Raw genomic sequence first — 14776 nt, forward strand, 5'->3', positions numbered from 1 at the left:
GTCATAAATCTATATATAGCATAAATTGAATACATTTTTGTCAGTCTAGGACGATAGAACGTTAAAAATCAGTCGAATGAAACTAGCAGAACCAAAAATAGTAACTAAAAATACTCGGCTGAAACAGTCGATAATAAATAGTAACAAAATCAGTCGTACCAAAAATAGCGACTGAAAACAGTCGACTGAAACAGTCACTGGTAAAAGAAGTAAAACCAGTCGAACTAATAATAGCCACTGAAATAGTCGATAGTAAAATATGATACGATAGTTGATGATTCCCAACACTAGTTAGGATTTACAACAAATGTAAAATGTAGGTTCAAACAAGATTGCCAATATATAAATGTCATACAAAATAGTAAATGTAAACATATGGCCACACTGATTAAAATGTCATTGATATTATCAGTCACAGAAACAGAAATAAACATTTTTAACCTATAGTATAATAGATTGTTAAATGTTTAAAATTAATAATTTTATTGATTTATATTTAAATGAGAACTTTATAATGAGTATTATACTCGATATGTGAGCCGCTATAGTTTTCAATAAGCATTACTACGAACGAAACGTAAACAAATCAGTAAATTTGGATCTAATCCATAAAAATGCCTCCTAAAAAGAAGAAAGTAGCCCCGGTTGTTGTTGGAACCGTATCAACCAGATCTACGCGGAGGGAAAGCATAGTAAATATTGAAATAATTCGTAAAATGAATAAGCCAGTAAAAACTCCAATCAAGAAATCCATTAAGGATGGCCCAAAAACACCTGATAACATTTTATCTAAAGAAAATGTTAATTCATCCCAGAAAACAAGTCCAGAAATTCTGGAGATATTAAAAGATTGGTCAGATGATGAAACTTCTAATGAACAATTATCTATTGATAACTTAAACCAATCCAATACTAGTTCAACTGTTTTAAGTGGTGATCAACAGTCTTTAATTGATATTCTAGAAGGAAATCAGGTTGAATCATCCCACACTAATATATCACCCAATGGAAATTGTACTGGAAGTAAAATAGTTCTCAACAATCAAATTGTTAACATAGATAATTTAATAGAGACAGAAGTTATTGAAGAATGTGTTGTTGAAGATGACAGTATAATTTTGGAATTATCTGCTGATCAAATTAAGTCAGAAAAGCAAAAAACATCAGTAATGTTACACAAAAATGAAAATAAAATTGAATATATTTATTCAGATGAAAATAAATCTGGCGCTTCAGATATAGTACAGAGCTTTATAACAGTGAAAGATGATATATCTGATAATTCTACTAATTTTGAAATTATAAGTGATATAGTAACATCTGAAGGCTCAGTAAAGGAGGATATCATATTAAGGAGAAGCAAATCCAAAAATTTAAAGTGTGAAAGTAAACTTGACAATAAGGTCAATGTAGAGAATAAGCAAATAGTGGAAAATGAGGTGAATAAAGTACAAATTGATAATGATATGGACAACATAATTACATCAGAATCAGTTGAAGTAATTGCTGAAACAGAAGTGATATCCGAGGTTGATACTACTGTACCAGATACTGGATCACCTGCACATAAAACAATTGTGGAACTAACTGAAGAAAAAGTATGTTCAGACGTACAAGTAGAATCAGAAATTATTACCCAGAAAATTGAAGATATAGAGAAAAATAAAGAGAATAAGACTATTGAAATGTCAAAAAATTGTCAAGTTGTTGATAGCATTTGTGAAAAAGTTATTGAGTTAATGAAAATTAATAAAAATGCTGATAGTACAGCTGATTTTATATCAGATTCATTAGGAAAAACTATGCAAAACATGCAGATTGAAGATAATACCGACAAATCAGATCAAATTTTAAATGAAAATGAAGTGTGTGATGAAAATGTTACGAGGAAGAAAATTGAAAGTAGATTACCAAAAAGTAAAAGTAAAAGGTTTTCAGATATTAAACCTACTAGAAAAAGTACTAGAAACAGGAATACAGTAACTGAAACTAATATAGAAAACCAATCAGTTGAATTAAAGCCAAAACAAAAAAAAATAGTCGCAAAGAAAGAAGAAAGACAATCTGAAACTCCTAATGAAAATGATGAGAATTCAGTTCAAATAATTGATGAATCCAGCCTGAATGATCAAAAATGTGAAGAAACACCAGATAAGAAGATTAAAACACCTAAAAAAAGAACTTGCAAAAAACAGCAAATAGATGCTATTCTAAATGACAAGTTAAATGACATGTTTAATTCTGATGAAACTAAAATTGAAAATATACCAACCACTGAAAAAATTAAAACAAAGGCAGCTTTAAAAAGAATGCCAGACACCACAATGGAAATTGATCTCCAAACAAAATCATCTCCCAATAGTGCTTCCAATTCTATTATGACTAAGGAAGTAGATTTATTTGCAAATGAAATTGATAAACACATTGAGAAACCATCAAAGACAAAGAAGGTGCAGAAAAAACTTCCTCCTGTTAAAGACATGAAAACAAAACAGTGCAAAGAAAATAAAAAGAAAAATGGAAAACCAAGAAAAGACCAAAAATCAGAACTATCTGAAGAAGTGAGAAGATCTGATCGAATTAAAACTATTGTTCCTGTAAAAAAAAGATCACATGGTCTTGTAAGGTCAAAGTCAGAATCAATCTTATCTTATGAAGCAGATGGTTCTGATACAAACTCAGTTCACAGTGAACAAGAAAAAGTCACTTCCCCTCAAGCACAGAAAAAGGATAAACCAAAGGCTAAATCAAAGTCTGCTGAAAATATATCACTGAGTAATTCTAATTCGCCACAATCTGAAAATTATCCGCCAATTCCAAAAGCTGATGGTGTTAAGGCGGACAAATCGGGTCAAGCCGAAATTGAGGCCAGACTTAAAAGTTTTGTCCATTTGAAAGAAAATAATTACAAAACTGATCGCCAAATATGCAAAGAAGCACAAGAAATGGTTTGTGACTGTTTCCTTGCAGAAGAAGATATTCAGAAAAATGAGTTTGGCTGTGGAGAAGATTGTTTGAATCGTCTTTTGCTAATTGAATGTGGTCGTTTATGTCAAGTCAACGAAAGATGCACCAACAAACGTTTTCAAAGAGGCCAGTTTGCACCTGTTGAGGTTTTCAAAACCGAGAAAAAGGGTTTAGGATTAAGAGCTGCTGCCAATATCCCATATGGTGAATTTATACTGGAATATGTTGGGGAGGTTTTAGACCCAGACGAGTTCGATAAAAGGGCAGAAGGGTACTCTAAAGACAAAAATATTCACTTTTATTTCATGTCTTTGCGAGCTGATGCCATAATTGATGCTACAATGAAGGGTAATAATTAATCTACCAATATTTAAATTATAGGTAATACAACTTTCTTTTAGGAAACATATCAAGATTTATAAACCATTCATGTGATCCTAATGCTGAAACCCAGAAGTGGACTGTAAATGGGGAGTTACGCATAGGTTTTTTTAGCACCAGGACTATTTTGGCGGGTGAAGAAATCACATTTGATTACAGATTTCAAAGATACGGGTTAATGTTATTTAATTTTTCTTTAAATCATAGATGACGAACTTTTATTTTACAGGAAAGAAGCTCAAAAGTGTTATTGCGAGGCAGCAACTTGTCGAGGTTGGCTCGGGGAACGTCCTGATGAATCTGAAGAAGAGGAAGAAGATGATGAGGAAGAGGAAATTGTCAAGACTGATACAAATGAAAAATCTAAGGCTGCCGTATCTATACCAAATGATATTGAGTTACCCGAAGACATTACTCAATTAACTAAGGAGAATCAAAACAAAACTGAAACGACTACGGAAAAAACGGATGTGTCAGAAACACCACATATCATACCTAAGAAAACTACTAAAAGAAAGCCCAGAAAGGATATTCTTTATGAAGATTTTGACGTAAGTTGAAATATTTACAAAAAAGAAAAATCCCTTAATTACTTATTTAAGAAAAAAAAATCATTTATTTTCATTCATCCTTATTATTATTCTTCCTTATTTAGTTCATATTAATATGCAAAGAACGCTATCTTCTAGCAATAGCATTATTCATTATTATATTACAGGCATTACTTAGTCTTATACACGAATGTTCAACTAGGCCATGTTTTAAATCTAATAACTTATAAGCTTTTTCAAAATACCAGTAGGTGGCGTTTAACCTCTAATTTGATTTGTTTTTAGCAATTGAACGAAGATATAGAAATGCTAGTGACTACAGGCTTAAAGAATCAAGCACATACACTAAAACTAAGTAGGCTTATGGTTAGGGCCAAAGATTTAGAACAACGCAAAAAATTATTGCGGGTTTTAAGGCGTGGCGAATTACCTTGTCGAAGATTATTTTTGGATTATCATGGATTAAGATTGATGCATGGTTATATGATCGATGCTCAGCAGCTATCCAGGTCCGAAGATAGATCTTCGTCTATCGAAAGCGATCTTTTACAAACTAAATTAGAACTTCTACAAACATTAGCCGTGCTACCGATTCAAAATAAAACCATTCTGATTGAAAGCAAAGTATTGCCAGCTGTGGAGAAATGGGCAAAAAATGAGAATCTTATTGAGGGAGAAGAAACAGAAATAATAGATTATAAATTATCAAGTAAAGATGTGGTCCCTTCAAATAATGAGAAGATAGAAGAAATTAAATTTTTAGCTAGCAAATTATTGGAGGAATGGTAAGGGGCGAATAAAATATTTTTCAATTATAACAATTAACATCGAATTTTTAGGAGGAACTTAAAGGAGAGTTTTCGAATACCTAAAAAACAACGAATAGAACAAATGAAGGAGCATGAAAAAGAAGCAAATAGAAAATTTATGGCAAGTACATATGCTCAAGAACAAGAAACATCTAGGAAGAATGATCAACGTTATAGAACATGGTCGCGATATAAATCAGAAAGAGAGATTAATAAAAAGGGATCAAAGTAAGTTTATACATATTATTTGATCTTGAATTAATGAGTTTACTATTTGATGAAAAATTGTTAGTATATGAAAATGTAATGTTTCTGATGGTGGTCTAGTCATTGCTGTGAAATTATATCTTATAACGGTCAAAATTATTGATAAGTAATTATTTATATATAATATAATTTCATAAGTTAGATTTGTTAATGTCATTAAATTAACTTATTTTAGGCCAGAAGATAAAGACAAACCTTCTGCTGCATTTCTGAAAATTAGCCGACATGAAAGACGAAAACTGTTCGCTTTGCAGATGGAATTAAAAGAAGAGGAGAGAAGATTGAAGCAAAGAGAAATGTGGAGACAGCACGAGATGAATTGTATGTTGATCGGTGCCGATCCTAGGTTCACCGCACCTTTTGATCCTAATAAAGGATTTCAATACATATGGAACCCATCCATAGGACAGTGGCAAGCCTTGCCAGTGCCGACACTACAGAGCCAACAAGTTTATAATTCACCTGTTACTAGTCAGGGTATTGGTGGCTTCAATATGACTCCATCACATAAATCAAACTATTTGAATCATTATCAAACTCCTGGAATGAATGTTCAGAATATACCAGCTGCTACAACACAATATCCAGGTATTATGTAGATATATATGTACATACTATATAATAGATTATATATAGACATATGTATTTATAGCTCCAATGATACCAGGCCTTAATCCTCCAGTTTCAGCAATTCCACCAACAGTACCAGTTATCACCCAACCACCAGTAAGTACTAGTATGTGATATATTAATCGTTTAAATGTATAAATTCCTAATTAATTAATCCTATTTTCAATATTTTACTATAGGGATTTTCAATAAGGGTGGGCTGATGTTTCAATGCAATTAAATAAATATGAAGTTTTAACAAAATATTTATTTATTTGTAAATATCATAAATCTCGTCCAAAGGTTCGCCGCTTTTCAAGCGATGACATGGATTCCCGAAATTCAATTTTCAATAGTTCTGCTACATAGATACGTTTGAATTTGAGCAATGACCACTGTTAGGCGAAATATAAGGACGTTGTTCGATTGCAGTTATTGGCATAGATTTGCGACTTCAGAAAACATTACAAGAAAATGTCTAGCGGGGTCAAATCGCTCACGATTACGGTGTTGTGTTCAAATGTTCGTCGTACTATTTGCGCTATCTTGTTGTTGACACAAATCAATCTTATCAATTATTTTATAATACTATTGTGAGACATACACATTTGTCGACATTACGTCTTCAACAAAAAAGTATGGTGTATTTAAATTAACGTAAATTAAAACAATATAATTTGTTTCATATATAACATTTATAATTAATATAGTAAGTTGGGGGAGAGTAATTCGGTTTTTTTCATGTCTTTCCTGTATATACCCTTTTGATTGATTACCGTTTGCCACTTTTCTAGTAAACCCATAATTCCGGCAGTGATGAGAATTGATTTAACATATGTTTAAGATACCTGGGCGAAAAACTGAACCAGGTAGTTTTCACAAGCCTCTTCTTTAAACACTATAACATTTAAGATCACCTTCCTTGGTATCAACTCGAGCTTTGCAACCATTTGTAAAGCTTCTCCGGACCATGATATTTTTTGTATATTATTGTGGCACATCTCCCGTAATCATTCGTTTGTGTATTTCGAGTTTATTTCACTGTTAATTCATGTCAGACTATTATGTGAAAATGAAAATTATGTGACTTCTTTGGTACCTACTCTTATGTAAATTGTGCAAAGTTGTTTTATAGTCGACGTTTAGTTATATGACGAAGTAAGTTAGTCATCAAAAGATCCGGAACGAGAACTAGCAAACCAACTCTGACACTGCCGTCCACTTGAGCATTCATTAATGTAAATACGACATTTTAGACGACCCTGCGCTGCATGTTTCTCTTTTTGAAAATTTTGGGCTCAGTAAGTAAGTGAATGGCTTTGACTTACCTTTTTATTTAGAGTGAGATTTCAAACGTGCTATAGTATTAATTCAGTGAACAACTGTTAATAGAGATATGCTACTAAAGCTAAATGCGTGAAAAAAACGATATTACATTTTCCCCAACCTTATATTTAATGTTACTTAAAACATAATTTATTATTTATGATTTGTATTGAATCCTAATTAGCTATTATTAAGACTAATTTACAGCTTCCAGCGTTGCCAATATATCAAGAAGGAACTAAAGATGAAGATCCATCTAAAGTTAAATTTGCTGGGCCAATACCTCCTCCAGTTAAGTTACCACCAAAGTGGAAATGCGCGAAAGACAAATACGGTCGACCTTATTATTATCACATAAAAAATAGAAAGAGCCAGTGGGAACCGCCACCATTGTCTGAATCACTTGAAGAATGTAGGTACATGTATTTACGCGATTTTGTCGTACTGTAAAACCAACTTAATTTTAGTATCTGATTCTTCGACGTCGGCCTCAAGTAGTACCACTTCATCGGATTCTAGTTCAGACACTGATACGGATGATGATGTTGATGATGCGAAACTACTTATGGAGGTTCGAAAGCAAATGGACAAAACTACAAAGTTGAAATCGGTTATACCCGACCGCCTAAAACGTGATGGCAAGGATTCCGTGACTCCAAGCCCAGAAATGAAGGTATTTCATATCTTAATCGCAATATTCTGCAAACTACTTATATGTCATAATAAAGCTGGAATCTGACAATGATGATGCGCCCGATGATCGGAAACGAGAAATTGAAGAAGAGCCAACATCAATCGACATCAGACTCAAAGAACAATTCAATTTAGATGACGGAGATATGCCAAAAAAGAGAAAAAGGGTTGGTTTGTGCGAGGAAATCATCATTAGCGTAAGTAACAGCAAAATTCTCATAATATATGATGTGAATTATTCACTATTATCGCAGACGGCTGCAAATATTTATCTATATGTCTCTATTAACATTCTTAAACCTGTATTATTCGGGTCCTTCTAAAATTCATTAGTAAGATTACATAGATTAACGATAGGTGGCGTTGATCTATGTCGTTTAACACTTTGCCGCACTTCAATTCAATTGATTTTGATGATTGTTACATAATTTCATGTCAGTTGATTAATGACAATGCAAGATTCAGTAATTTAAAAAATCTTTAACCTTTTTATTTAGAATTTTCAGATTTTTCAGTGAGGAGAAATCGATGTTTTGTGCCGTTGTAGTCAATTCTGCAGAAAACAAAATGTTTTTTTCCTTTTTTACAGAATTGCCTTAATTTATTTTTCCACGTAACAAAGTTTAAACAAAGTCAGACGTGACCAGCAAAGTGTTATAACTTGGTAAAACAATTGAATGAAAACCAGTAGGCCGGTTCTTTGCGAACACCACTTTGAATCATAAAAGAATCCAACAAAGTTTAATATCATTTCGTAATAATTATCATTTAATCATTTAGCCAAGGACCGAAGAGGATCGCTTAAAATCCAGAGAAGATATGAAACGTTATAAGGCTACAAAGGAAAAATTGAAAAGGCAAAAGGAACAGATGCTGTATCAAGCCAAGAAAAAAGCCAAGCTCTCATTGAACGAAGAAGAAATGAAAAAAATAAAGGAGAAACGGAATCATCGGACCACAGTTAAATCTCGCATCAAGGAGATGAACGATTGGAATAACGAGCATGCAAAAAAAATCAAAGAAGTGTTCAGATCTAGTATGGCTACTACAGTGGTGAGTGTTTTAAATGCTTACAGAAAACCGGATTGTAAAGAGGGAAGAATCACTAACACGGAAGATTTCAAACACTTGGCCAGAAAGGTAACGAAATTTGCTAACATAGCCGTTGGATTTGGATAACTTTATTGGTATTTTTTAGCTAACCCATTTTGTGATGTTGAAAGAAATGAAGCACATCGACAAGATTGAAGATCTGGAATGTACTGATAACGTAAAATCAAAAGCAAGGGAATATATTCGGAAATACATGAGTAAGTTTGGTGAAGTCTATCAGAAAAGGCAGGACGAACCTGACTTTAAAGATTGACAAAACCCAACTTGTGAGCAATTCTGTGATCAAGAGATCAGAAGTGAATAATGGGCTATAGTGATTACAAAGTGGTGTTTAAACCAGAGTAAAATGTTAATTTCATAACAAATTGATCCTGTTAAAAATATGAATTTTGAGGGGAAATAAAGTCCTTTTTTAATTGTTACTTTGTTTATTTGATGGAATGACCCTATTTAAACAAACTTCATTCATTCACATCTACCTTTAAAAGGAGAATATCTTTAGTTTGGCCACCATTCATTGTATCCATAAAATTACCAGGGATCAGGAACAATGTAATTGAACATAAAAATAAGAAATTCAAATGAATAGAAAAATATATTATGCTTTATTTTATCACTTACATAATATAATGTAAAAAATCAACAATGCTGAGAAATTGGACTAGGTTAGCACAGAGCATGATTAGCAATTATCATGCTTAACTTCAGGGTGCCCACTTCACAGTTTTAGTAGTTTTAACACTATTCAACAAGGCAGTTTCAAAGCTTTGTAATAATTTATTAATACGGGCATATATTAAATTAATCTGATTGTCTTCATCAGCTGGTCGTAGGCTTGACAATATCTTAAAAATTTGATTCATTGAAGCTACAATCTCAGTTTTTGTTAATTTCTTTTCTACATTTGCAATTTCCGACCATTTCAAACTATCAAAAAACACCGAGCTATTATTAAAATTGCTTGGCGAAATATTACTGAAATGTACCGATGCCTGTTGATGTTTACTAACGTCAATAATATTTAGCCTATCATTTGTACAAGTACAAATAAATCCTCTCTCTTGACACCAACTTTGAACTACTTCAACAATGTCTATATTTCCGACGTTTTCCTTTTCATTCGTCAAAACACCTTCAAGCTCTTCAAGAAAATTTGTTTTATACGGGGATAATGTAATTTCATCACTGGCCGTTTTAAGTATCCGAACTTTAGATTCCAATTCGGCTTTATACTTTTCCGCCTCAGCCAATTCCTTCATCTGTGTCTCCTTAGTTTCCATGAATCGCTGCTCCCAAATCCTTTGGGCCTCCATTAACTTACTCTCAGTTTGAGAGAGCTTACTTTTTACATCATCTAGTTCACGAGTATCATTTTCATTACAAGGGATAGGACAAGAAACGGAATTTCTTTCATAATCTCTTCGTAATGCTTTTAGACGCTCAACTTCTGATCTCAATTCACGTATTAAACGATCGTGGGGACTTTCATTAATTCTCGCTCTGTTTACAATTGATCTTGCTTGACAAGCATATCTTAGTGTAGCTAATGTTTCATCTAAATGAGTGCTAGCTGGAGAGATAGTTGCCAACATAGATGTTAATGAATTACCTCCCAAACTCTCCTAAAAAATAGATTCCTATACAAATGTATTACTTATTTGAAAGCTTACCCTTAATAGCCAAGTTAATACAGAATCCCTGTAGGGTACAAATTGCCCTTTTCTTTGATCAGATAAAGCTGATATACATTTTCCAAGAGTTAAAAGTGACTTATTGATATAAACACCTTGTTTCATTCTTTCTTCATTGTTAAATGATGAACTTAATCTTTCACTGCCAGCTAGATCAACTAAACTAACTTTACTTCTTCTGCTGTTATCTGTATCATCTAAACCTTTACACTGGCCCAGTTCAATGCAAAATATACTATGTGATCTTGATGAAAAATCATTCATTACAGTAGCAGCTGTAGCTCTATTTTTGTTTCCTAATAACAAAAAAGATCTTAGCTCCTCATATGATGTTACACTGTGTGTAGTTAAATCTACAATGTAGGGTCCTAAGACTGGATGCTCCCTTACTTTTAAAGGGACTTTAGCTGAATTATGAGATGGATTCGCTAAAAGGTCATGAATTTTCTCATTATATATTTCAAAATAACTCACTTCTACATTAACAACACAGTCTTTATCAATTTCAGAAACTCTCTTAAATAGTTCTCTACAAAATCTTGGAGTAATTCCTGAATAATCAGAAGAATCAATATCACTAGAATCATACATATAACGACCCATCATACTATAACTTTTTCCAGATCCAGTTTGTCCATATGCAAATAAACAAGCATTAAACCCACGAAATGCACTATTTAAGAGTGGTACACCTATTGTTAAAAATACATCCTCTTGTGAAGTGTAAAGAGTGTCTTTTTCATCTACTGACCAAAATATATGATCATATTGAAAAATATGATCAGTCAAAACTCCATGACCATTTTTAGGAGCGCAAATTATAAGTTCATTATTTTTAATTCTGACCACATCTTCAACTCCTGTAGTTGCTAGTTCTGATGAATTCATTGGTCTAATTCTTATAGCAACTCTTAAATTTGCAATTTCATCACATTTCTCCTTACTGACTTTAGACCGGGCTTTCGGGGTCTCTAATAAAACATTATTAAAACACTCCGGAGTCTCCGTAGAGGCTTGAAACTTTTTAAAATTTTTTGGTGTTGAATATTGACTAGGTGTCTGACAATTTATCCCTGGTCGCTTTCTAGGTGTAAATAACTTTGGAGGTGACGTAGTCATATTTACTAATGTTCAATTTATCAATCGACACCATAAATGCACTTAGAAAACATATATTGAAGAAAATATTTGAACCACACACTTTTATTCAAACGAAAAGTCGGTTAGGATTGACAGATGGCAGTTAATAACATATAGCGATGAGAACTATCGAAACATTTTAACCATTTGATAAAAAAATGTACTTCGATTATGTGTTATATAATCGCTGTATTTCGATTTTAGCAAAATGTAACGTATGGCGATTATAAGACTCATATAGATTATGAGACGACCTATTACATAGAATTTGAAACAGTGTTGCCATAATAGAAATGAAAATTATTAGTGATAATAAACATAGACATAACTGTAATTCCTAATATATTAAAGAAAACTGTAAAAAAATTACATATATATAAATTTGTATCATAAATAATATATATAATGAAAAACAATTTTCGATTTCAAAATGAATAATGTTCGACGGTAGTTCGAAATAGAGTCAATAAGGACAACGTCGATGTATTTTTATTATTAATTAATTAATTTGAAATTATTTTAAAATATGTTAATCTAAATACCTAGAAAACGAGAATAAGGAATTTTTTAGCTTATAAATCAATAACACTAATTGATAATTGAAATATATTTTTGTTTTGAAAATAGGATAAGTAACACGGAAATGCACGAATTTGTGTTCCTTTGTGTTGAAGTGGACTAGAGGAATGTAGTATAGAACTCAACAAATATTGTGGCATTAACGATAGCTTTTATCGTAAATTAAAAAGTCACTGATTTTCATGAATTTTTGAGTGGACGGGAGTGGAATTTCCAGGTTCTCCGATCTATGGGATCAACTCCTGGAGTCTGAGATTAAATTTCAGCAAAAACGTTTTTATAAAATCCTTTCTCTATATGGTTTGCGTTACATGTACCATAATATATAAGCTTTTTTAAATTTCTTTAAATTAATTACATCTTACATTATATATGCATTATACAGTACAATATTAATTTACAAATTAATTTATTACTAATGTTATGTTGTACTTGCATTAATACACAAGCAAGGCGAGTACGGGATTAATACAGTATGTATTTCCCAAATTAAAATAAAACTAATTTAATTATGTTAAAGTTAACAATACATTTCTACAATAAATAAGTTCGTATGGTTTGGTTCATTTCAATCTTCTGATTTTCTGTGTGTTGTCCAATAGCTGTATTGCTTCTACGTTGCTGTGATTTAGCAACCTTGTATATGTTTTGGGTGCGTTGTATTATTAGTTGGTTTGATGTTTTAGTACATCCCCATATTAGCATCCCATCGGTTCAAATTGGTTTTTGGATTAAATGATAAAATCTCTTTAATTTTAAGTCAAATTGAGAGTATTTTCCGTCTAACCAATACAGTTTCTTGACTTTGAGCCTAATTTGCTCTGCTTATTGTCTAACATGATGTCTCTAATTTAACCTACCATCGAGAAGCATCCGACGGAGATACATCTTTTGCTATGATAATTGTGTCGTCGGTAAATATTCCAAGTACTGTTTCTTTTGTTGTTAAGATCAGCGCAGTATAATGCAGATATAGGAGTGGTCCCAAAACATTACCCTGTGGGACTTTAACCAAAATATCTTAATAATAAAATATGTGAATGCCCTTTCATGCGAGAAAAAAGAGAAAATAAAACAATATGTATCATTGTATAATGTACCAATTTATCAATGTATAACAACCCAAATTTATAGTTCTTTAAATTATTCGTATATTTAAATAGTATAATATACATTATCGAATCCATTAATTAACCTAAAATTTCCCTGGAAACTCAAGTTGAAATTTAACTAAGTTTGGTTATAACTAACTTTAACTAATTTAAATTTTATATATTATGTCTAAGTTATTTAACCTTTTATAAAGATATTTAATTTTAAAAGGGAAAATATTAAAAAATAAAAAAGGAAAAAAGGAGAAAATATCTTGCGCGACACTAAAAAATATCTTAATTTTTTCCTTATCTAGGTCCTTCGAAACGCAAAAACAGCGTTGAAAACCCTGCCATTCAAATCGATATGTAATAGGCCTGTGTGTAGAATATACACGTATACATGGCTACATTCTTTTTATATTTCATTTTTATATTGTCCTTTCCGTATCCGTCTGAAATATCCGCAACAGATGAAAATAACATAGTTGAGTTCCTTAAAACTCCGTTTCAAATGAATCTGCCGCTTGAGAAATTTACTGTTAAGGAAGTAAAACAAACAATAGTTAAAGAAATCAATAATAAAAAAGCTCCTAGTTTTGACCTAATAACTGGAAGAATCTTAAAAGAACTGTCAGGAAACTACGTCAAATTACTTTCCCAGCACTTGCTCTAGTGGCTCAAATCATTATAATTCTTAAACCTGGGAAAAAATCAGACGATGTATCCTCTTATATAAGCCTGTTACCTGTGATCTCTAAACTATTTGAAAAACTATTCATTAAGAGACTTAAAATAATCGCAGAGGAGAGAAATATATTTATCCATAGCATTAATTTGTTTTCCGTAATAAACACGGAACAATAGAACAAATACATAGGATAGTCAACCAAATTAACAAAAATGTAAACGATAAAAATTATTGCTCCTCTGCATTTCTCGATATTTCTCAGGCCTTCAACAAGGTGTGACACACTGGACTGCTAAATTGAGAAAGCTTTTGCCTCATACGTACTTTCAACTGCTCAAATCGTACCTCACAGACAGACATTTTATTTTCAAACAGGGTGACGAATACACTGACCTACACCCAATATATTCGGGTGTTTTGCAGGGCAGTGTTCTTGGTCCATTATTATATATATTGTATACAGCTGACCTACCGACCTCAAGAAACACTACTGTTGCAACATATACGATAGAGCGATTTTATCATCACACGAGGATCTAATATCAGCCACAAGAAACCTCCAACTTCATCTTAACAAAGTCAAATTGTGGTTGAAAACGTGGCGTATCAAAGCAAATGAGACAAAATCTACCCATGGACATTCACCCTTTGTAGAAAAACATGTTCCTCAGTAAAATTGAATAATCATGAACTTCCGGAAGTAGACAACGTTAAATATCTGGGAATGCATTTCGATCGACGTTTGACATGGAAAAAACATATAGGGACAAAACGCAAACAGCTTAGTGCTAAACTAAACCAAGTGTACTGGCTGATAGGACATGAATCTAAATTATGATTAGATAACAGGGTTTTACTATATAAGTAA

At 32.2% G+C, this 14776-nt stretch overlaps 2 protein-coding genes across 4 annotated transcripts; one reads left to right on the forward strand and one right to left on the reverse strand.

The window, feature by feature from the left end:
• The first annotated feature begins 404 nt into the window (after nt 1-404).
• Nucleotides 405-9138, forward strand: Set2 (SET domain containing 2). 2 transcript variants are annotated; one of them, XM_076415206.1, is made up of 12 exons: nt 405-3315; nt 3369-3522; nt 3578-3899; nt 4185-4684; nt 4739-4936; nt 5151-5563; nt 5628-5701; nt 7106-7322; nt 7378-7583; nt 7639-7800; nt 8384-8743; nt 8802-9138. In XM_076415206.1, the coding sequence occupies exons 1-12, from the start codon at nt 615-617 to the stop codon at nt 8967-8969; spliced, it is 5475 nt and encodes a 1824-aa protein (XP_076271321.1). In that variant the 5' UTR covers nt 405-614; the 3' UTR covers nt 8970-9138. The 2 variants fall into 2 exon arrangements, with proteins under 2 accessions (XP_076271321.1, XP_076271322.1); XM_076415207.1 differs by having other exon boundaries at nt 7118-7322.
• Nucleotides 9132-11642, reverse strand: neb (kinesin family member nebbish). 2 transcript variants are annotated; one of them, XR_013007280.1, is made up of 3 exons: nt 10387-11642; nt 9338-10338; nt 9132-9212 (listed from the first exon to the last, which is right to left on the reverse strand). XR_013007280.1 is itself a non-coding variant. In XM_076415208.1 (2 exons), the coding sequence occupies exons 1-2, from the start codon at nt 11524-11526 to the stop codon at nt 9421-9423; spliced, it is 2058 nt and encodes a 685-aa protein (XP_076271323.1). In that variant the 5' UTR covers nt 11527-11642; the 3' UTR covers nt 9293-9420. The 2 variants fall into 2 exon arrangements, 1 of the variants encoding a protein (XP_076271323.1); XM_076415208.1 differs by lacking the exon at nt 9132-9212 and having other exon boundaries at nt 9293-10338.
• Between the last annotated feature and the right edge of the window lie 3134 nt (nt 11643-14776).

Source organism: Rhynchophorus ferrugineus, unplaced genomic scaffold (genome assembly GCF_030347505.1).
Source record: "Rhynchophorus ferrugineus isolate W39M unplaced genomic scaffold, kcgeb_rfMv2 rfM9, whole genome shotgun sequence".
In the NCBI taxonomy this organism is placed as follows: Eukaryota; Metazoa; Arthropoda; class Insecta; order Coleoptera; family Curculionidae; genus Rhynchophorus; species Rhynchophorus ferrugineus.